The sequence below is a fragment of the Drosophila virilis genome, chromosome X, assembly GCF_030788295.1.
Source record: "Drosophila virilis strain 15010-1051.87 chromosome X, Dvir_AGI_RSII-ME, whole genome shotgun sequence".
NCBI lineage: Eukaryota > Metazoa > Arthropoda > Insecta > Diptera > Drosophilidae > Drosophila > Drosophila virilis.
The window spans coordinates 18795212-18820554 of NC_091543.1; the positions used below are offsets into that span (position 1 = coordinate 18795212).

The 25343-nt window shown below is 41.9% G+C and overlaps 1 protein-coding gene across 1 annotated transcript in view; it reads left to right on the plus strand.

Moving 5' to 3' along the window:
• Positions 1–24399, plus strand: part of NetB (Netrin-B) — a 67396-nt gene extending 42997 nt beyond the window's left edge. The window contains exons 2-7 of the mRNA XM_002055713.4: positions 18446–18634; positions 18789–18938; positions 19018–19125; positions 19343–19408; positions 19471–19702; positions 19791–24399. Of these exons, the coding sequence (XP_002055749.1) occupies positions 18446–18634; positions 18789–18938; positions 19018–19125; positions 19343–19408; positions 19471–19702; positions 19791–19932 (887 nt within the window). The 3' untranslated portion in view covers positions 19933–24399. The remainder of the gene's footprint in view (positions 1–18445; positions 18635–18788; positions 18939–19017; positions 19126–19342; positions 19409–19470; positions 19703–19790) is intronic.
• Positions 24400–25343: the final 944 nt, after the last annotated feature.

The window sequence follows — 25343 nt, forward strand, 5'->3', positions numbered from 1 at the left end:
GCAGATCGAGTTTATTTCCGATAATCGATAGCTTAATCCTTTTCCAAGCAATCGATAAAAATCGATATCGCTATCCTGTTGTTTGGGAAATTTTGGTAAATAAATAGAGCTAGAGTCACCAAACTTGACATATAGCTTCTAAAATAGAATATATATGCATATTGGATAGCATATTGGAAGAAGAGCGTTCAGGGTATCCCCTAGTCGGAAGCTCCAGACTAGAACCTCTTACTTGTTATATTTGATAATCATTTGAATTCTTGCAATAAAATGTTTGAAAACCAAAACGGCCTTTAACGTAAACTGATTCATAAAAAAATATATCATATATAATTTTAAACTAAATTAAAATTAGTATAACGGGCAAGGAAAAAAGATGAAAATATATAAACGAATTTATTTTCGAAGATTTTTATGACAATTAGAGAAGAGTCTTAGATTTTTACTTCTTTAATGTCAAGTCAGTGCAACTCTCGCCCCCTCTCTGCTTCTGTCCCTCTCTCCCTCTCTCTCTGTGTTGATCAATAAACATAATGCAGCGTTGAGAAGGGCTCCGCATCATTTGTAATGCCATTAGCCTCCGGGACAACCAATTTGATTAGCAGGCTGGCAAATCATTAGCAAACATAAGTAAGCTGACTCAGGACGGGTAGATGGATAGGAAGGGGGAGGGGGATGGTGAGAAAGGGGGAGAGGGGGTGCGAAAAATAAGAAGGGGACATGGAGCCAGAAGCACTGTGAAGCATCAATGGGGGCATGTAAAACATATGCAAACAAATGCGTGGATGTGTTGCGAGTTGTTGCTGAGCGGAGCAAATAGGCAACAAATTAAATAAGTAACAAAGTCGAAATCAGAGGCAGGCCAACAGACAGACGAACAGACAGACAAACAGTCTGACAGACAGACAGACAGACAGACAGACAGAGAGAACCCGAACCGAAACAGACAGATAAACATGCAAACAGATGCGTTAGAGCGTTGTGGCAGGGCAAACAGATAAGACAGCTTAGCAGATAACATGAGACAGTCATTTGTGTTGACGAGGATGCCACAAGGAGGCAAAAGAGGCAGCAGAAGAAGCCACAGCCACAGCAGCTGATGATGATGAGGATGAAGATGAGGCTGAAGACGAAACTAGCTAGCAAATCCCCATGGCATCAGACGGTCTGCTTCCTTACTTCCAGCTTCAGCTTGAGATTCAGCTTCAGCTTCAGCTGCTCCCGCTCACATGTAAGCGAATTTTGGACCAGCCTAAAATTATGCGCATAAGCATGAGCCTGTCAAGAAATTGGATAGCATGGTTGGGACACAGGCGTTCTTTTGGCTTTTTAATAAATGATGCCACCCGCCCCCAAACTCGCAGCGTGTAACGTGGCGTATGCGTGTCGTGTAATTAATGCGCGCCAAATGAATAAGCAAGCCAAGCAAACAAAGAAACAAACAGACAAATAATTTCGCCTGCTTAAAGCGCCAGCTGCCAAGAGGAAGAGCGACTGTCACGGGGTGGCCAGGGGCGGGCAGCATATGTGACTGTGCTGTGCTCCTTCAATTATGCGCAGCGGAAGTGAGTTCACAAATGATAGGAATAAAATTAAGTGAAATAAAAAGCGACACCAGCAACCAGTAGCCCGCAGCAGCAACAACATGTACCCCCAGCAGTGGCAGCGATGGGGCAAGCCGGGGTGCAGCACAAAGACGCTACTTTTGCTCGCAGGGCACAGTTGCTGGCATTAGTCTGCCACCCACTCCTGCCGCTTGCTTTGGGACACGCAAAATTTCTGCGCGTGCTACGCAACCGGCGATAAATTTTAATACCCCAGCGACGTTGGCAGCGCTGCCAGCGTCGACAGCGCTGCTAGTCTGGGCGCATTTTAAAATTTATTGTTATTATGTGAATTTTATAAACGATGCCGCTGCGTTGCTGTTACTATTATTGTTGTTGTTGCTCCTGTTGTTGTTGTTGTTGCATTTAATTAAATTTTATGTGCGCGCGCCTTGAATTTAGCTGCAACAGCAGCGCCTTAGCAGCTGCCAGTACAGTCACTACAGCTCAAAATAAGGCAACAAAATAAGAAAAAAGCAAAGGATTTTCCCAGTCGTAAGTCTTGTAAATGCGATGTCCGCACCAAAAAATTATAAACAGCGGACTCTTCTTCTGGAGCTAAGCCCAAATGAACAGAGCAGAACGTGGCCAAACAAAATTAAAGCGGCCCAATGATAGCCACAATTTTCCACCATCAACCTGTTTTCCTCCCGCTTTTCATTCATTTCTTTTCATTTACTGCTTACGCGGCGCCCTGGGACTCGACTTCATTTGCTGGCCATTTGGCTGTACCAATTTTTTTTGGGGGCCCAACAGATTACATCTAAGTAAATAAGCTGTAAAAGTATTCAAGTCTCTTGTGGCAGAAGGTCAAGGCTGTTAACATAGATAGCATTTAATTTAAGCGCTAATTAAATTAAATTAAATTTATATATAAAGTTAATAATAATTCATTGGAATTAATTTATATGAAAATACGTTTGCATTTAGTTATATATGTAAAACGGCATTTCAGGACATTTAAGGAAATGTGTTGCCTTTGTTAACGGCCGGCGACCAACATGGGTTGCATTTAATTTGTTTCTTTTAAAACCTAACGCATAGCAACCTCCAGCAACTGTTAGTTACTGCACATTTAAGAGAGCTTTAGCCTGGCATTTACCTAAAATATTTAATAGCAAGTCTAGCAGGCTGCTTAAGCACCAGAGCTAAAACTTTTAAGTGGCGCCCAACATGAGGTGCAATAAATGTGAGTTTATTTTTAAAGTAATGCATAGCAGTAGCTGACCATTGCACAATTAAACTGAGCTTAAATTTTAAATTTATTTTAAAAATGCATCAACAGAAGCTTTAAGCTGCTAGAGCAGACGTGGGGTGCAATAAATCAGAGTTTCCTTTCAAAGAGAGTAGCCAGATGCTAGACGCTCACTTACTGCAAATTTGGCAGAGTTTAATTAAAGCATTCCGCTTATATAGCTATTAGCAGAAGTCTCTTGTTGTTCAGAACTCACAGTTGTATTCATTTGCAGTTGGCTCCCAGCGTGTGCTGCAAAAAAAAATCGAGTGTTTAAGAAAAGGAGCTGCATAGAAGCTGCTACAAATCTCCTCACAAGGCCAAAGAGCTTGATATTAGCTGCTCAAGCGTTAGCCATGTGTAGCGTCAATGCCACAGAGAAGCCACCGAGCATAAGCCATGTGATCAAACAGTTTTTGTGGACCTGCGTTCACAGGCTGCTCTGCCCGATTGATACTTGTAAATATTCCCCAGATTGTCTGCTCCATTGGCTGACGGGCTGCTGCAGTTAAAACTTGTCGCATTGCCGCCCGCTTTTAGCCCCTGGCCGTTGCCGTTGACCCGCATTGGCTGGTGTCCTGGCCCAGAACCTTTTGAGTTCTTATTGCCTTGGCGCATTTTTCGATTAAAATTTATTTGCGCAACTTATGAAAACTTAAATGCCCATAACGAACAGCGGCCTCCCAGCGGCAGCCGAACCTTACATTCCTCCACTTTTTGTCTTAGGGCAAATGGTGCGGCACTGGCCGCGCTGGCCGTACTGGCAGCCAGGGCTAAAGTTTCAAATATTTCATAATTTGCAACATATTTTATGGGCCACATTGCAGTTGGCCCTCCCCCTGATGCTGAGACTGTACGCTTAGCGACTCGGCCATAAAAAATAAAATGGGAGAAAACTTTTGCGCTGATTTACGATAAATTTTGGTACAGAACGAGGCCAACAGCAACAGCAAGAACAGCATTAGCTTCTCTCTAGGCTATTTTGATATATTTGCCCACATATCACTTACATATGAAATTCTAGACATTATTCATGCGCCGCATTGACAGACAGACAAATGTTTCAGTTTCCCGTTGACGATGTCTTCCGCCCCCACCGTCGCCTCCGTCTGCTGCCCGCTGCTTTCACTAAATAATTCAAATGACTTCCGACTTTGACTTTGACGCGGGCTTCCAATTCATGACAACCAGCTCGTAAGCTTCAAATGAAGCACCTTTTTGCACTCCCGTCTCCTGTGTCCTGGAGCTGCTCCTTGCTCCTGCTCCAGCTCCTTCTCGACCTGCTGCCTTCTGCAGGTACGCAGCGCACTTAAAAAGTAATTTTATTACGCAGCTACTTACAGCGGCTGTCAGCGACAAGAAGAAGCAGACGTGAGAAAGGGCGGCGGGCAGGTCAATTGGAGCAGCTAGAGTTGGGGCAGGAAATGGGAAGTGGCCAGGCTAGGGGGTGTCCGAAGGGGGAGCCGACACAGTTTCTAAAGATGTCGCTCAAAGGGAAACGGAAAAGCAAAGCGCAAAATTGTTGCTTGTTGCTTGGTGTTGTCTTAGCAGGCGCCACGCCTTCCAGGCAAACGCCCACAGTCACACTACTATTGAAAAGTTTTCATACCTCTTACGCTTTTCTTCCCCCCTTTCTCTCTTTCGCTTTCCCCCTCTCTCTCTCTCTCTCTCTCTCTCTCGATGTCCGCCGCCGTCTTTGGCTTTGTTGTTTATTGTTTTTGGTCTTGTGTCGCCCTCGTTTTCAACTTTTCTTGCCGGTTCGTAAAATTTTTCTCATTACAGTTTTTCCAGCTCCGTTGACTTCTTGCCATACTACGGCTGCCTTCAATGCCAGACCAATGCCGGCAAACTTTCGACTTTTGCCTACCTTTTGCCCTTTTGCGTTTGCTGTATCTACTTTGCCAAGGTAATTAAATGACTCGAATCGACTTTTGAGCCGAAACTTGCTCGAGGTAATTACAAAAGAGTTGTCTGATTGATATACTTTCAATGCGATGCCAGCTAAATGCTACTATTAGCCGAGCTTACCCATTCAAATATGAATATACTAATAGTTAAATATGTATCCAAGCGCCTTAAGAATTTAGCATTCTTTCATGTGAACTCAGCTTTATTTGCTTTTCACTGACCTCAAGTGTGACTCAGCTGTACAAGAACCCAAATCTAAAACTAAAATTCCACATTTGTGAAATTCAAGTTTGCAGAAAATATTTACGTAAAAATAAACAATGAAGAAGTGCTGTTAGTCGGTGTTTCGGCTCACGATTTGAACCAGCGCCCTGTCTTTTGGTTTCCTCTTTCATACATATTAAACATTTTTATGAATCAATTACGAGCTGTCCTAAATATATTCTGATCCATTTCTATTTTAATATAGAAAATGCAAGCTAAATTTGATTTCTACTCAAATTTGACATCTAACAAATCTGGTTGGCTGAGTTCGACTGCGGTTGCTTTAGGTATAAGGTTCGGTTCATGTTAAAAAGTGAATGAGAATTCAGGTCTCGAACCGGTTCAGTGCAAAACACGTTTTAAAGAGTTTTCAGAAGGAGTTTTCCTTGAATTCAGCTCTCAGCTCATATAACCCGCTTGGCTCTGATGCTGGATATTCCCGCCGTGTCAGAGTAGTCTAAATTTTATACACAGACTATTTACTCCTGTCCCGACTCCTTTTTTGTAGAGCATTTAATGTGCACTCTGACGTTGCAAAATTTTCTTGCTTTTTATTGCCGTTGTTGTTGTTGTTGTTTCTGTTATTGTTGTTGCTGTTGTTTCTGTTCTTTTTGTTGTTGTTGTTGTTGTCGTCGTTGTCGTTGAACACTTTTCCTGCTGCTGTGCGCAGTTTTCTTTCGCCGTTCGCTGCACTTCTCGAAACTTGGCCCTACTTTGCACTATTATTAAATTTGCCAACGCCGACGCCATTTTGTTTTTCTATTTGCCTTATGCATGCGGCCATTTTTTTGTTTTAAGTTTGTTTGTTTTTGCCGTTATTTAACGCGCCTTCGTGACAAATTGTTGCTGTTGCTTTTTCCGCTTCCGCTGCCGCTGTCGCTGTCGCTGGCATTTCGTTTAATTACTTTTGACGTCAGGTAAATTTCTCTACATTTTTTGCTGGCCTTTTCTGCTGCTCCATATTAGCAGACGCTACCAGGTGTTGTTGTTGGATGGAACGTGGAAAGAGAGTGTGTGAGTGGAAGGGGGAGCGGCAGGTAACGACTGCTAGCAAAAGTGTGCCAAATATTTGTTTAGGCCCGTAGCCCATATTTGTCAATGGCCAATGGCGGCGCATTCACATATTCGCACAAACACACACACACTTTCACACACACATTCGCACTACTCGTCATATTTGCATATGACTTTGGTTCGCTTTTGGCTGGCATTTATTTTGATGTATTTCCTTTGGGCAAACAAATAACTTTGGAACCCTTTGAGTGTGCGTTGTGCCTGGGGGTGGCCACGGCATTGGCCACTGGTGGTTGCTGGGGTGGCTTTTTCACTTTTTTTGGCTTTGACATAGCATATGTGTGTGTTATTTATATCCTTTTCTTGTTTTTCATTAGCAGATAGTTTAGCCACGGTAAACAGACCTGCCCGCCAGCCCGCCAGCCTAGGCTTTACACAACATTCATCCCTTTTACAGTTCGTTTGATCCTTTGCGGCCTAGCCGTCGTCCTGGCCTCATTAGTTGGCTGCTTCGGATGTGCCTAATCACATGCAGAAGCTGGGCTAGCTGCGATAGCTGCTCAGAGCCCAACTCGCTGGTGTTTGTTGTGCTGTTGCTCAAACTTTGCCGGGTCGTTGTTGTTCGTGCTCAATTCCATTAGCCAGAAGCAACAGAAGCAACAGCAGCAGCAGCAGCGGCACCAGCAGCAGCTCGTCAAATCAAACAAATGAAAATGTAAAAATCTACAGCAAACAAGTCGCAACAAAAAAATAGAAGTGAAAAACTTTTGCACAACAACATGTGGAACTAAAGCAGAGATTGGGCGTGTGTTTGTTATACTTTTAATCATATAATCTACATATGTGCATATTAATGTATTTCCAGCCACGCCAAACGCCCACTTGGCCATTGCCCTGGCAGCATTTTCCCAGGCTCCCGTATGGGGATGGGCTGAATGAAAGTTTTGCCTTTTCAGTTCTTTTATTTTTTTATTCTTCTTACCTCTCTTTTGCTCGTTTGCTGTTTGTGTTTACTTTCTGTTGTTGCCGTTATTGTTGCCTTTGTGTTTCTTTTAAAAGCTTTTTTAAGTTACTCCAACTAAATTAAGTTAAATACATTTCTCGTTCGAGTGCGTGCCCTGTCGCCAGGCATGTTGCACGTGGCGTATGCGCAACATTTTAATTGGGAAATCCAGAAAAACTTGCGCCTTGTCGCTCCCAACCGATCCAGTGGTAAGCATTTTGGGAGCAACGCAGCGACTGCGACTTAAGCTCGAGTGTGTCGCCTAAAAGCGTGTAACATAAGGCTGCCACAGACAGCGGCCGGGGCGGAATGTAAGGTGGTGCCAGGACTTAGCTTCATTACGCGCTGCATTGCGATATTTCTGTGTGTGTGTGTGTGTGTGTGTGTGATGTGGGTGCGTGTCGGCTTGCTGTATATGCTGCCCTGTCACGCCTCCGCTTTTCATGGATTTTGCCATAAATTGCAATATTTATGTTTCTGGGTTAAAACTGCAGCCGTGACAATTGAAGGCAGCTGCTGCTCGACAAGTCCAAATACAGCCAAAGGATGCCGCTCCTCGAACACCTATAGATGCACATTTGCATGCACACACACACACACACACACACACATATGTATACACACATATAGATAAGTACTATATGCAGTTTTGGCCCCATAATAGCTCTGCTTCAGGCTGCCTTTGTCAGCTTCTTCTTTTCATTCTTTTTTTTTTTTCATGCAACTGCAGCAAATGGCAAGTGGTAAATGTGTCTCTCTGTGTGTTTGCTCTATACTTTGTTTCCCAAAGGGATTTTCTATGTTTTCCCACAGCTTTTGTTTGCCGCTTAGCACACACCACACACACCACACACACACACACACACACACACACACACACACACACACACATACACACACATACACACTCAAAGTTAGAAAGCAAGAGCTTTTAGTTTTGCATTCGTAGCACTTGGCTTTGCATTTTTCGCAACACGCAAAATCATTCGACAAAATATACAAATCTCTACGTTATTTACTGTGTGGCTCTTATTGTCTGTCTGTGTGTGTGCGTGTGTGTGTGTGTGTAAATGTTAGACAAAAGCAACACAACAATATTAAGGAAAACACACACGCACACCCACACACACACACACACCCACAACCGAGCTCTATACTATCATAGTTATAAAATCTGATGGAATTCAACATAGAAAACCATTCACAGCACTACGCTTGTGTTTTAGTATTTATGGGTATATATTTGAATGCCTGCAAAACCATAATTATTTTCTGAAATTTCGACCTTTTGCTTACGACGAATCGAATCGAATAAACTCTTGAATTACCATTTTTGGCAGCATTCGGAGAAACCCTAAAAACTATTTATCAAACATTTCCTCTGAGTCTCGTGTAAACCAAAAAGAGTTCAGTTTCAGTCTTATTAGAAAATAATCGTTACATGTTTTCGCCGCAACGGGCGGAATAAAAGTGAAAGTAAAAATCTCAATTTTAATTAATAGAATGGTTTGTACCTGCACCCAGACTCATGATTACGATTTCAACAAACATCTCCTAGCACACCTAATTGTGGAATGACACAATCGATAGCCTTCGGATCTGGCAGTGCACTAATCACAGCTCCGACTTGGCGACTCGGGACACTTTCAGTTCCGCTGACAACTGAAATTGGAATGTGATTTCTCCACAAATTGAAATGCGTACGATTGGATGATGATCTATTGAACAGGTTGAGTTATAGCTTGTTCGAAACAGCGTTTCTATCAGATCTGTTCTTTAAGTACCTTGGCCTGATTGCGGCAACCTTTTCCCCCTCGCTCGCTCTCTTTAGCTGAGTGCTGGGCTCAAGCTCTGTGGCAACTGTCTGTCTGGGTTGGCCGTTGCATCTGCTTTTAATTGCATTGCTGATGTGAGCCAACAAATCGAAACTTGGCTATAAAACCGGCTGCCCCTCTTAACCCCCTCCGCCCCCTCCCATCCCACCTCCAGCTCCTTACCCCCTGCTAGCTGCCACCCTCTTATAGTGGCAGTTGCTGCGGCTCATAAATCGTTCAATCATCAGTGGCACATTGACAACACCATTGGCCGTTGGCTGTGCCACTTGGTCGTGTGTCATAGGCGCTGTGCAATTTATACGCCTCCCGCTCCCTGCCGTGCCCCCGCCTGCACCCAGCCCCTCTGCAATCTTTTCTTGCGTCGCGTTTTTGGGCCTTAGACGTAAAATTAATGCAATTTACGTATAAAATGTGCCATTAAAAGCGCATAACCAGGCTGTAAAAAGCCAGCGGAAGTGTGATGGGTACGGGGAGAGTGGTCGATGGGGCGGGGTGGGATGGGGTGTATGGGTATGGTGTCTATTGGAGCTATTGGAGCTATTGCCAGTAGACGAACATAAAGCAATATGAGCTCTTGTCGCAGTCGCCGCGTCGCCTTGTCTGGGCCTTTTTCCAACGCCGTCTGTCGGAGCCTCCGTGTGCGAGTGTAATTTAATGCCAATGCAGTTTCTTTTTCTTCTTCCTTGCTTCTTATTCTTCTTCTCCTTCTTCTTCTTCTTTATTTTTGATGCTCACTCGCCCCGGCAAATAGCTGCAGTCTCCAGCTGGCCCCACCGCCCGCGGGCCCCAGCTGGCATGCCACAAATTACCCAGGCAAAGTCCGTAGAGCGCATTTAGCTAAATCGCAGAATTTATGTCTTATGAAAATGCGCTGCAAGTCGCAGTCACAGCCGCAGTCGCAGCCATTCTGGAGCTGCAGCCAAGTGACATTGCCACAAGAGGCAATGCTAATGTACGAGGCTATAATAAAACGAACCATGTTTAACCAAACGACACGACGCCTCAATGCCCTAACACTGCAAACAAATGGTTAGTCGTATTAAATAACTGACTGTATACATTTTGTAGCCACTGTATTTCATTGCCGATGCGCACACAAATGCCTGGGAACTTGCCGGGCACATGCTTTGCTTCATGTCTCACAACTCACACATTGTGTAGGGTATTGGAAAAATCATGATTACAAAGGCAGTGGAAAGGTGACACCGGGGCGTTACGGTGGGCACTGGGGAAACTTGAGAATTTAAAGCTGATTTATCTCTTTTAGTTATTATTATGGTTCCATTCAGCGCGCACTTCTCTGCGTGCTTAACTATTTGCATGCCCCGTACCCCAAGTAGTTATAAGGGGTATGCTGTGCTTTTGCAAATGTATGCGACAAGCAAAAACAGGCATCTTTGAGCCTAGCAAGTGCATTTATTCATGATCAGGAAGATGAGCTAGACGATGTCTTCGCTTAATTTCATTTTCGAAAGTGAGTTTTCTTGCATAGTAGATTCTCGTTAAGTGCACACAACTTCAGAATATTTCAGTTTTGGCTACCTGTCCGATTAGACTACAGCAATAAATAAAACAGTTTAACAGCTACAGCCTTGCTCCTTGGTATATACACATATTCGGGTGCCATCTTTCAGAACTGAAAGTTTCATGAGGATCGCACAATAATTACCCGAGTTACTTGGGAACACATTACCCACACACAATTAGGGACAATAAAATGGCTGCACAGTCGCTTGCGGCTTGTTCGTGTGTATCTTAAGGGTATCTCCCAGTCAGGCACACTCGACTTTAGCACTCTTACTTATTTTTTTTCGCGCTGTGCTGCCTTTTTTTTTGCCATTAATTTGCTTGCGCTTTTCCAATTTCCAGTTTTCATTTCGGCCCGTTTGCACACTCCTTGGCTATGGCTGTTCCGCTCAATGTGCGGCTATGTTGCACAATCCACAAATTATGCCGCCTTAACTGTTGGCTCGCTTAACTGTATTCGGTTTTGTCGCTGCCCCATCAATTGGCGTGCCAAAAGTGCGGCGAAAAACTTTTCAATTCAATTATCAACGCCCAGGCATGCCACAGCCGGCTGACTATCTATGCAGCGCTCCAACTATGTGAAGTGCTGCCACCACCACCGACCACATACATGATTGCAGCGCCAGCTCCAGCACCAGCTAGCTCTGGCTTCAGCTTGGTTTAGTTCCGATTTGGCTTCGATTTGCCAGCAATTTGGCTCAATGCATTTTGGGTAATTTGTTTGCCAAATTCGCGTGTTGGCGTCAAAGTCGTCAACACATTTTCTGTGGGGGTGTCGATTGCGATTGCAATTGGCAACATTAACAACATCTACAGCAACAGCAACAACAACAAGAACAGCTCCGAAAACACCCACAGCCAAGCATTAATAGCAAGACTGAGGCGAGAATCTCGAATGGGAAAAGTTCATTGAATGAAATTAATGTTGCCATATTTAACAATACAGTGCAGCCTCGCTAAGAATAAAGCGATGTTCATTCATGTAAAATATTAATATAAGAAAATAAAACATAATAAGCACAATCCGGATGAGTATATTATAATTGTATTAGAAACTGAAGATCAGTAAGTAAAGACTCGTCGATATAGCCAGATCTGTCTATCTGTTGCTATGTCCTCAGGGCTTTCATTATAAAACTATGCATAGATTCGTCTACATATATTAAAACCAACTGGATCTGTGAAAAACTACTTAGTTTTTTGAAGACATCTTAACCAAACTTGAAATTTACATAATTTAATCAAGCACATTTTGATCTCATTATCATTGGCAACTGTATTAATAGTTTTATTGAAGGAATCTAGCAAAAAGAGTTTTTGTTAGGAAAACATTTCGGTATTTATATATATCCTGACCAAACTGAGCAACTCGAAAATATATCTACTCTGTTATATGTCACCCATGGGAACAATTGGTTCCAAATGAAGCTTGGACATCAAAAACACATTACTGGGACATTAAAACTTCGGCATTACAAAGTTAATTAGTTAACGACAAATCAAATTGTTTTCTTAATGCAAGCTCTTATTATGTTGTTTAGTTTATTGAGTGCTTACTGTGTTGTCTCTCTTTACAGTTGTGAGAGTTGCACTCGAAGCTAAATATAAAAAAAAAAAGAAGAAAAAATAAAATTTGGATGCCAGTCGAGCGACAAATATTTTGGCAAGCCAAAAATTGAAGCGGCCAGCGAAAATATGCTGGCAATGACAAGATGTGCCGCTGGTGGCAACGGGGGGTTGGCAAACACAGTGGGGCAGGGGCACGGGGCACGCGGCACGACTTCGACATCAAATTGTCAACACATTTTAAGCATGTGTGTGCGTGTGTGGAAAGGGCAATGTGGTATCATAACAGCCTTAGCTCATAAGCAAGCAAAGTGCTTAAGGACGTAGACAGGCCGCAGGAGCAGGATCTGGAGCAGGAGCAGAAGCCGCGGCAGCAGCCGGAGCAGAGACTGTGCCCAGAGTGGGCAGCCAAATTGAAAAGTAAATAAAATTATGCGTCGCAACACATTCGAAATCATTGGCCAAAGATATATCGATGTTGCTTCTATGCCTTTTGGCTCTCAGCCCCGCCCATTGCGGGATCTCGAGGCAGCGCCAAGCGTCGACGTTGTCAACGGTTGAGTTGAGCTTTTTTTCCCTCGCCTTTTTTTTGGGTCTGAGATGACGACGCGCTTTACGCGTCAGTTGATTTTTTTCCATTTTGGGTCCGCCGTGTGCTTTGCAAAATTTTCTTGATTTGGCTTCTCGCAATCTCAACCGGGCGTCGCTCCCCCGCTCCATGGAATTGGGGCATCATTGAAAATTCAAATCACATCAAATTGTAAAATACACAAACCACGCAAATCGTCGTTGGGCAAAATAAAAATGCGAGTACATAAAAATAATAATAAAAATACAGACAGAGTCTCAGATGAAGAGCCACAGCCAAAGCCAAAAGCGAAGGCAACGTTAGCTATAAAGTCGGGCGAGCTTGAAGACGGGCACGCAGACTGGCAGTGGAGGACGGGATGCTACGGGATGGTCGAGCTAGCAAATTTCTTAGCACAAATCTGGAGCTGGCGCTAAGGCGCGAGCTGAAGGCCAGGATGTGACGGGCCGCACATTTTGTGCCGGCAAAGCAAATTCGGTGTTTTGTGATAGCAAAAACGGACTGCGAGGGTGTTCCAATAAAAAAAAGGAAAAGGGAGAAACTTGACGATATGGCAAATTTATTGTGCGTGTGTGTGTAGGTGTTGTTGTAAATTACGGCGAGAGTGTAAAATGGAAAGAGTAAAATTATGTTGCTGGCGCACCCAATCGAGAAAACGCCTTCACTTTACTATTACATGTTTCAATAGGGCGATAATGATGCTTGTGTACAACTTAAAGCTACCCTGTAGCCACCAAAAGAGAGTTTTTAAGCGAAAGATGCTCTGCAAAGCTAAATGATGCCTTGAAGTCAATATTCACAAGTAAAGGCAAAAGGCCAAAGGCCATAGTTGCTCAAATATAATAATAAAAATAAAAATAATGATAATAATAATAATAATAATAATAATAATAATAATAATAATAATAATAATAATAATAATAATAATAATAATAATAATAATAATAATAAAAATAATAATAATGATAATAATAATAATAATAATAATAATAATAATAATAATAATATTAATAATAATAATATTAATAATAATATTAATAATAATAATAATAATAATAATAATAATAATAATAATAATAATAATAATAATAATAAAAATAATAGTTATAATATTAATATATATATTACCATTTATCAATATAATAAAAGTAGAAACGTTTATGGCAATGATAATGCGATTAAAAAATTTGAAGGCTTCACTGATAAGAGCTAAGTTGTTGGCCAGTTTAAAACTAATCACAGTCCTGTTTTAAGCGCAACTTCCAATGCCCGCAGTGGCAGAGTTTTTTATTGTGTTTTTTTCTACGCAACTAAGCAAATCTTTGTGTTACATCTGTTTGGCTTTAATTATACATAACTTGAATGCTTTTCTTCTATTTAAAGCCTTGGCGCCTGTTCAGCCCACTCGCAATTCGATCACATCTTGCTGGATATATGTATATACCCTGCCTCGCGTCTTGCCCCCGCTGCCGCGTGGCGATATCTTTCGCCAATAGCTCCAGCATTGGAGTCTGCGCCGCCTTTGCTTTTCTCTTGTTGCATACGAAAAACTAACGAAAATAGGAAAATAAAATAAAAAATGTAGACATTTTGTAGCCAGTTTATAGAGATGGTGGGCCAGCCTCTTTGGGTTGAGGCCTGTTTGCTTTTCGCCCATAATTTTTGCGCCGTTTACAACAAACGGTCGCATAACTTGTGAACGGCCCCGGTTCCGCAACGATCCCGGTCCCTGTCCCTGTCCCTGTCCCAGTCCCAGTCCCAGTACCAGTCCCCGCCCCAGACCCTGGCCCTGTCCCCGCCTTATCTCTCGCTAGCTGTCGATGCAGTCCCACGGTCTATGGGCCGCTTGGTCTATGGGTAGAGCCAGCTCGCACTCGCACTCATTCGCATGGTGCCAAATGATTTTCACATGTTTTTGTTAGTGTGTTTGTGTGTGTTTTCCATTCGCACTTTTCTTTTTGCATGTGTTTTTCACTCGCACTTTGGCTGCGCGCTGCTATGGCATTTAATTAAAAAGCCTGCAAAATTATGAACTTTTCTTTCTCGACCGCCTGCAAATTTGTTTGTTTTCGCCACGAAAGTCATATATCAAAAAATTGCTTGCCAGATGCGAGTCGGTTTTTTTCTTCTTTGTATAGGCGGAGTAGTCCGGTGGTTGGGGATTGGCAGTGGGAAATACGAAATGCGAAATGCCAAATGTAAAATCTTTCGCCAATGATCTGTCGAACTTTTCGACCAACTCTCAGCCGGTTGGCAATAAGTTTTCCTCTTTCTCTTTTATTATTTTTCTTTTAACAGAATTCAATGTGCCGATGAGCTGGTTGGGACGACGGGTAGTTGATGGGTAGATGAGTAATGGGGCAATGTGTGCTGGAGTGGAGCATGCGAAGCTCTACCCAAAACAGTTCGTGTTGCTGGGAGTCGACGCGTTGAAAATCAAATGAGCTGTAAAGAAAATTCGCGTTAAAATGCGTTTTATTGTTTCCAATTAAGCTGATTGAGTGCGTCGCTTTATATATATTTATATATATGTATATATATATATACATATATGCTTATATATATCCATGTGTATGTGTGTGGGTTTGCATCTAGGCTGAATCACAAAACCACAAACAATATTGACTGTAAAACTGTAGTGTCCGACATGCTTCGTTTAATCCCACACAGCACATCAGCACGACCCAACCCAAAAAACAATTTATGCGCTACTTTAGCTAATCGTCGAGAGCGTCGAATATTTTGTTGACGCTTTTCACTGTTTCGATTTCGTTTTTTCCAATTGTTTTTCCAATGGAATTTATGAGTGAGTCTCCCATCAGCAGCATTTAGCATACGGCTAGGGGTTGGCTACCACAACTGCATCCAGTATAGTTGCATCTGTTCCACTCGTCAGCTGGCCTGTTCCTATTTATGAGGCAGCAGCTCAACTCGGCTTATTGCTGGCCGCAAAATCAACTCATTTACAATGCGTATGTGTCAATGGCAATAGCAGTGCTCCAAATGCCGGACAGTCTAGCTATCTTATTATCATTATTGCCACCATTAAGTCCACATATATCGGCGGCAATGAAAGAGTCGCAACGATACTCAAATGCGCTGCCCACAAATTGTTGAGCTGAATGTCGAACGAATTCACTTTCTAAGTTTATATTTAATTAATAAAATATTTTCAGGTTATATGAACTTTCAAGTTTTATATGAGAGACTCCTTATCAGGTCTTCAAAATATACCCAAAATATGCAGAAGGAAATGCCAACTTTGATATTTATATTTAAAAAGTATATAACATTTCCGAAAATAATCATTTTTTAGTATAAGCAACTTTCCAAGCTGAATGCATTCAAAAAAGAAGAAAAAAAAATCCTTAATCTTAAATCTTTTATTCTGACATTTTTGCCTTTTCACTTGTGACTGATATCATTTCTCCAGCTGTCGTTGAGACTTTCACCTTTTTAAATGATATAACTATGTGAGCTCTTGATGGGATTTATAACGTTGGACTCCCAACTCGTTTGCCAGCCTCGGCCTCGACACATAGCTGATATAACAGCTCAGCGCAAAGACGCAGCGCCGAGTGTCAAGTAGAAATAAAATTCATTTTAATTTGTGCAACGATGACGATGACGATGACGACGATGACGACCATCGAGTGGATAGCTGCATGGGGCAGGGAAATAAAGCAAGAGGGAAGGGGACAAGGGGCAGGCTGGTAGCACGTTCAATATCGGGGCAGAGCATTCGGGCACATGTTATGCGCCTGCTGGCAGGATAAAACTCATCGATAAGTTTGTTGGGGCGTTGGTGGCATCGCATCCAGCCGCGTTGCCCATTGTCGTTGCCCATTGTTGTTATTTGCCAAATAAGCGAACGGCCGCCCGCGTTTTACTTCCCCGCCAACGCTCCTGCTCCCGCGCCCGCACCCACTCCTCATGCCTCATGCTGGACGCGTCTCCATTGTTGTCAGCTACGTCGTCGTCGTCGATGATGCAGACATAAGATATGAAAAATATGAAGCAACAGCCATCACAATAGTCGCACCAGCCAAAAGCCAGAGCTGGAGCTGGAGCTGAAGCTGGAGCCGCAGCCACCGCACAGGCAAGGGACACTTTGTGCTGCCTGCTCTCCCTGCCCCGCCTGTCCCCCCCGTCTTATAACCCAGCTCACAAAGCAGGCGCTCATGCGTGTGCAAGTCAAAGTCGCTCTGCGTGGGCACCAGCCTGATACGTAACCAGCTATAGATACAACTCAGTCCGTCTGCGTCGCATCGTCCCGTCCCGTCTCGCTGTCTGTCCATATATGAGTTGCGTTGTATAAATCACGCTTAATGCCTTTGGCAACGGGGGCAACTGGAACATCCGAGTACGTTGTGGAACATAAATTGCAGTCAAGTGCTGCCAATTAGTTGGCTAAAATTATTTTATGATATTGGCCAACTAATTAAACCAGCATTACGCTGGACTGACGTTAAGGCTAGTGTCCAGACAAGGACACCAGCTCCAGTGCGGGACCTGGGTCAGCTGGTCAAAAATCGATAAAAGTCGCAGCAGGCGAGAGACAGGTGCCCCAACCCCCTTCACAGCCCCTTGTCTCCCTTTCTAGCCACCTTTAGCATTGTAGCTGGCATGCAGTTTCATCAATCAACCGCACGAGCCAACAATCAATCATAGCCGAGCAGCAGGGGTAGCTGCAGGGTAGCCCTCAACCTGTCCCAAATAAGTAAAGCACGTAAAAATATCTCTGATTATTAATTATTTATGAAATGTGCGAGGCGAGAAGCGACTGCCATTAAACGATTAGGTTCCCATGCTGTCCTAGACAGCAGCATTAGACGTAAGGAGCTTAAGGAAGCAATACACAATACAATCTTTAAGATGAATAAATGAATATAGATGCATCAATTGCCGAAATACAGCTGTGCTGAACCAGAGAGGGCAACTTAAATTATTGAACGCAAATAAAGCTAAGCTCTATAAAGACGAATGCTTATATTCATATTCACTCCGAATGCTACTTAAACTTAAGAGATCAGCAAAAAGTTAAAGTCCTCACTGATTGACTGACTGACTGATTAACTGTCTGTTCGATTGACTAACTGACCGATTGACGGTCTAACCGACAGCCTGATTGACAGACTGATTGATTGACTAACAGACTGATTCATTGACTAGCTGGCTAGTCAATCAGATACTCAGTCAGAATCAGACACTGACTGGCGGACAGTCTGATTGACTGACAGACGGACAGTCTGACTGACTGACTGACCGACCAAACGAATGACTGTCAAACTAATTGGATAATAGACTGTTTGACTGACTAACTGAGTAACTCACTGTATGACTAAGTAACTGAATGATTTACTGACGGATTGACTGATTGACGGCAAGACTGACTGATGGGCAGACTGATTGCCTGGCTCACTAATAGACTAAATGATAGACTAATTAACTGGTGTACTAACTGACTTATTTCTGTAAGTGTTTAGAATTATAAATACTGACAGAAGTTACCTCACTCTTAATTAGATTTGAAAAACAACTGATGTAAGGATGAATAGTATTTGTATAAAACTCACCAATTTTTGTTGGTCATGATTAAACTTAAGTATACTTTCCTTTAGCATTGAAAACTGCTGAATTGTTTTATGGTACTTTTAAAATTGCATCTCCTGAAATATAAAAGAGAATTTGTTAGATGAATCTTGTCACACCTAATTACTTATATATTGGACCAGTCCTATAATGTACAAGTATACCGAAATAGGCTAAGAATTGTAATAGGTTCATCGAATGCATACGAAAATATTTCATTTCAGTAAATGCTTCTCTTCAATAATTATCTTTAAGACTTGTTTTAATTATTATTCCATTTTCAATGCCATTTTCTTTGCTCTTTATCAGTGTGCCAGTGCAATGGACATGCACGTCGCTGCCGATTCAATCTGGAGCTGTACAAGCTGTCGGGTCGTGTGTCCGGCGGCGTTTGCTACAATTGTCAGCACGATACAACCGGACGGTATTGCCACTATTGTCGCGAGGGCTACTATCGGGACGCCACCAAGCCGCCCAATCATCGTAAAGTCTGCAAACGTAAGTGCTGTTAAAGCTGTCACCTGGTGATGTTAAGACGCTGCTCGCTCATCAATCAGCGGCCTAGTTAGTTGTCAACTGGGAAAATATCTTTCTAATGATGACACCTTCTTTCCTTCCCTCTCTCTCTCTTTTCTTCTACCCTGTCTCATAGGCTGCGACTGCCATCCCGTGGGCTCGACTGGCAAGACCTGCAATCATCTGAGTGGCCAGTGTCCCTGTAAGGAGGGCGTCACCGGCTTGACCTGCAATCGCTGTGCTCGCGGTTATCAGCAAACGCGCTCCCATGTGGCGCCCTGCATAAGTAAGTGTCCAGTTCTCGCTGTCTTGCTCCGCTGTACCCTAGCGTAATCCTCACTCACGTGCCTTTTTGCAATTAACAGAAGTGCCCACAAATGCGAATATGATTCAAGCCGAAAGCGCCGGCGGCGGCGGTGGAGCTGGCGACTACAAGGATGGTGGAGGCTCCCAGGCTGAGGAAATGAAAAAGTGTAAGTTGCAACTAGCGAGTACCGCGTAAAGAAGATGAAAGTAGCGATTGAAATGTGACCTGTGACAAGTAACGAATAAAATGTGACCTGTGACGAGTAACGAGTAAAAAGTGACCTGTGACGAGTAACGAGTAAAAACTGACTTGTATAAAGTATTGCGAATGACAAAAACGACACGCTTTGAAATAAACATATGTTTTTATCATATTCCACACAGATTGCGGCAAGTGTAAGGCCAGTCCCAAGAAGCTCAATCTCAACAAGTTTTGTATGGAGGACTACGGTGCGTATGCTTGTTGTCCAATCCATATGCCCGAACTTAACCTAATTACTACTCGCTTACAGCTCTTCTGGCCAAGGTAATTGGCCATGATCGCGCCTCTCAGGATATAAGCACCGAAAAGTTTTCGATAGAGCGACAGAACGAGATATACAAGTACGAGATAAATATACAGACCATTTTCAAGCGGAACCCGATGTCGGGCACGACCAGCTCGCTGCTGGGACGTGGCAACATGATGCTGCTGGTGCCGCGCAAGAGCATCGAGTGTCAGTGCCCCAAGATCAAGCTGAACAAGTGAGTATTCCCTCCTCCAACTGAACAAGCGTTTCTTTCGCTCCGATTCTTAATTAACGATATGCTTCTTATTGATTAATCCTTACAGATCGTATCTTATACTTGGACGTGACTCGGAGGCAGCGCCCGGCTATCTGGCCATTGGACCCAGTTCAGTTGTATTGGAGTGGAAGGATGAGTGGTCGTTGCGCATGAAACGCTTCCAGCGGCGCGCCCGCAAATGCAGTTGAATCGAACCGGAAACGGAATATGTCAGAGCGGATTTCAATTTCATACACTTGGCTAGGTATCGGTTTTTGTATAAATTGTACAGTTTACTCAAGTTTCTGACCTTTTTCGGCATCATGCTTTAATTAATCCCCCCCCCCCCCCCCCCCCCCCCCCACACAAACACACACACACACCCACATATACTAATACCTATATTCACAAACCTAAGCGGAGTCTCCCCATAAAAGAATATACTTAACTATCTAAAAGCAAAAACAAAAAAAAAAACATCCGAAATTATCTAGTTAAGCTACTCAGCGGCATTCTAGTCTACAATACTCGAACACTGCACAACACTGGGCAAAACCAACAGCAACAACAACAACTAGCCAAATGCTAATTACAATTTAAAGTGAGAGCCTGCGAGTGTGTCTGTGTGCGTGTCCGTAACAGTTTTGAGGGTCATAAAAAAAAAAACAGTTAAAAATTTGAAACAAGTGCGAAAAGAGTTGCATGCTGCATGTTGCATGTTGAGTGTTGCGTGGAGCGTGTGTCGCGCAGTAGGGCGCAGTTTTACATAGAATGGAATTTTGGTGCAGGGTAGACAAACAGGCGTATTCAGCAGCAGCAACAACAACAACAACAACAACAACAATAACAAACAGGCCAACAAACATCAGGCTTTCGCATAGAACTGCATGCAATAGGGGTATTCAAGATAAATGTAACCTTAATCTTGTTAACTTGTCTGTCGCATGAGTTAGTTCAAGAGTTATTTGTTTTACTCATGTGCTGACTACCCCTAATGTCCTGGCAAATATTTTATTTTTTTAATTTTTTTAATATTTGTATTTTGATTTGTATTTTCAATATATATTTGCCGTTAGTGCTTCTTTTTCGGCTTTACTGTTTGCCTTCAACGGCAGTTTTATTATTATTATTATTTTTATTTCGATCTGTATTTATAAAATGTATGCAAACAGTTTTGCTGTTAATTATGCAGATGTTTATTTCCCATTTGTTGGTTGATTTTCACGCGCTTTTGCATAACAATTTGTTTGAGGCAACCGAAGCAGCAGCAGAAAAAAAGCGTAATAATAATAATAATAAGCAGACGAACAGCAGCAGCGACTGCCGCAGCAGCAGTAAAATTAATTTAAAATACATTTATTTGAATTTAATTTTCAATCTGAATTATGCATGCAAATCAGTAAGCGTTTGAGTGTTTTTCAGGGGCACCGGCAGGGGCAGTTACAGGGGCGTGGCGAAGGGCGTTGAGAAAGACTAGCTGCAGTTTGTAGTGCTGTGTAACATGTTTTTTAGACAATCTCCATATCTTACAGCAAGTAGAGTAGAGACGCATGCGACCTATGTGGCTGCTCTTTGGCGCACATCAGGCAGTGCTCACTGTAGTATACGATAAGCCCGACATGCCGCGCGCGCTTCACAGACAAACAAACAAGGGACAACACAACACGAAACACGTTACACAAATTAAACAAGAAAAAATAATATATACATATACAAAAGCTTCGTAGGCTGAACACTGATATGTTGCCCCTGCCGCTTCCGCTGCCGTTGCCCCCTGCTCCTATGGCATTGCCCTTTGCTAGCATTTACACAGTTACATTTTACACACACACACACATTGTTTTCTGTTGTGTTTTTTGTTGTTGCTTTTAACTCTTTTATTTGACTGGGGCCGCGGATTAAACATGTTACAGCTCAAAATGTAACATGATATATGACAGCAAGTGTCGAACTTGATAAATGCTTTAATGAATTTATTTTCGTGTTCTGCACAAGACTCGCCATTCACTGTTGCTAACCCCCCCAAGCCTCTCTGCCCCCTCGCTCCACTGCATATGCGCTGACTTCGCCCCCGCGTATTTGTCTGCGTGCTTTTGTCATTTTGCCCCAATGTCCCTTGCCACAGTTGGCGACCGTGACCATGATATATTATATATCCAACTGGAGCGGCGACCAACTCGACATATGCTGATCAACTGGACGGACGGACAACTGAACAGTTAACATGCTGCTGCTCTTAAGCTGAGATTTGTGTGCTGCGCCTGGGCCGCATAATTAGCCGACGACATGGCTCCGAAAACAATGCATTGCGCACACACACGCACACACACGCACACACATTCACACACACATGCATGCACACACACAGTCAGACGATGTATGAAGTGTCCTGCAGCAAGTTAAATGCAAAACAAGAGCAACAAAATAAATAAATAACACAAAAAATGAAAGAGAAATTCAATTGCGGCCTGGACGCTGCCTTCATGCATATTTAAATGAGATTTTTGCGTTAACTGAATTTTGTCAACATGACGAGGGGGCGTGGCCAGCCGGGCAGCCAACGTGGGCGTGCTGCAGCCAGGCGAAACCATATTAATTTATACACACTCACACACACGCACACACACACATGCATACAATAGTACATGTATGTGCGTGTGCATAAAACATTTATATATATTTAAATAAATTGGATTTTTCTGTGTGATTATTTTTCATTTTTTTTTTTTCACTTTTTTGACTCGGCTGTAGCGGCGTGTGGGCGTGGCATATATATTTTAAATAACTTGCTGGCGCCATTAGCATATAAATTGATGTGCGCCAGTTGAGCGCGAAAAAGTCAGGCCCAGTCACTCACACACGCACACACACTCGCAGGCATTTGGCAAACACACACACACACACACACACACACACACACACATACACATATCTAAGATTTCTGTGCCCCAAAAGCTGACAAATTGACTTCCGTTTCCGCGTTAAAAATCAACAAAAATCCACAAAAGAGCAAACATTAAGAGCGAAGAAAAACAAAAAACAAAAACAAAATAAATACTCTTTTAAAAAAGTACTTAAAAAAACTGAGACACAAACATAACCAAATTAGTCATTAGTTGATATGTCAAGCCGTTTATTTATTTTCATTTACGCGCATATAAATAAATAAATATATTTTTTTTTCTTAATCTTAACTATACACTTAAATTATAAATTGAAATTATGAAGCCAGCAGAAAAACAAAAAAAAAAAAAACAAAGAAAAAACAACAAAAAAGCAAAAAAAAATCGTTTTTGTTGGCGTAAACTGTATTTGATTTATTATATATATAATCGAATACACAAATATATATATATAATCATAAATAAATAAAAATATGCATATATATAAATGCTTGATGTATTTGTATATTCTGAGCAAAGCGCACACAAAGCAAATGTGCAACAAACACGAGCGTGCCCGAAGAAGAAGCAAATTGTTGCACGCTTTTTTTTTTGTCTGACGACAAATTGTGCTTAAAACTATTTCCATGTAGTTGAGTGCAAAAACAAACAACAATACTAACGTTACATATCCTACACACACACACACACGCACACACACACACGCACACACACACACACACACACACCCACACACACACACACACACAAACACACACACACACACACACACAAACACACACAGACATACACACATATGTATGCACCCTTGCCAAGTTAAATAGATTTAATCAAGTTTTTTTTTTCTTTTTTTTTAAGATAAAATATTTTATCACTAAAAAAAACTAACGTTTATTATCTTTGTGTGTGTCGCAAGTTAAGAAAAATATATATATCAAAAAAAAAAGATGCAAAAGCAATTTTATATATTAACGTAAACACTATTTAAATGCATATATATCTATATCTATATATATATATATATATATATATATGTTTATATATAAACATGCTATATATAATCAAGAACAAACAACACGGCGGCAATTTTTTTTTTTCTTAGATTTTTGTAAATACTCAAAAAAATGCAAAAGCTAAAGCCATAAAAAATAAACCATATATTAAACAGCGAACAGTAATCAACAATATTTATTGCTAATTATTATGTTGTAATAAAATACATATGGAAAACAAAATTGACAAGAAAAGCGATTGAATGAAGAAAAAAAACGATCAAAATAGCAGCAAAATAAATAAACATTGTCTGATATTAAAGTATTGTAGTTGGTATTTACTTATACACACACACTCACACATATACACACACACACATATATATATGTATATATATATATGGCCCTACAAATATGTATAATTATATGTTTAAAACTAAAACACACACACATGTGTATTAACTTATGCATCTTTTGTGGCAAACGAAGCAAAAGCTAATAAAAATATATTAAAGACAAGCCGAACAGGAACAACAAGCTACACACATATATACATATACATACCTATATATCCTCTAGATATATACCTATATATATATGTGTGTATGTGTGAGTGCGCATCTTCATATACACACGCATATATCATTTATGTTGTACTTGAATAAATTAAATGGAAAAGCAAACACGAAACCAACCGATAAACAAAACAAGCAAAGCAAACAAGACACAAAGTTTAATCGAATTAAGTGGACAAATTGCTAATATATATTACGAAATTCAATGGGTGACAAATGTGATTTTATTTCACTTTTTTTTCGGCTGGTGGCAGCGGGGGGTGGGATGGTCATTCCACAAACTGTTGCAGGTAAAGTATGCATTCTTTTTCAGCCGATTAACGAAAGTTGTGGGACATAAAATACCAGAGCAGACAGCTGGCAGAGTTGCTAGCCTATATGTGGACGATTTGAACCAGCGCCCTGCCTTTGGCAACGGCTCGTTCATGCACGCTTATTGTTACACAATATGCAGCCTAAGTTGTATGCCTGCCCGAAATTTGAATGGTAAGATAACTGGGACTCAAGCTATTTATGCTTTTAAGCCTAAGTAAGATATTTTTTGTAAATAATAAGATCCAGTTCAGGTTTCAGTGCGATTGTTTGCTGGGAACTGGTTGGACTATATTTCTTTGTGCCTGCAGCAAAGGAAGCTTCAAAACTGAGAGACTAACTACTATGAAATAAAACAGTTGATGAACCTTACTTAATCGGAGATGGAATAAGGTATAGGGTCTGAAGACCTACCGAACCATCCAGCCATCGATGAAAATATGCCATGAGATGAAAATATGGCCACTTTCGAAGTGATATCGCCAGAGACGCTTGGCTGACCTAGCTGGGGCTCCAACCGTTGAGAATCTTTAATTTCTTAATACGAAGCTTAAGCTTATGCCTTAAGCCCTGCGGTGCGTCAGCTTGTGGTAGCACTCCCTTCCCTGCATGCTTGCTGCAGCTACACCCCTTGGGCGGCAACAAAAAATGTAGCATACTTTCGAGCAACGCTCAGTGAATTTTCAATCACGCAGCAGATAAAATGCAAAGCAAATTATTTTAAAGCGCAATTTAAGTAACATGCTAGCCCCCAGGGCTGCTTAGTATTTGATATTGCCACTGGCTTTGGCGCTGCTCCTTGCTGCTTGTTTCAGGGTTCTGTTCCTGGTCCTTTTAC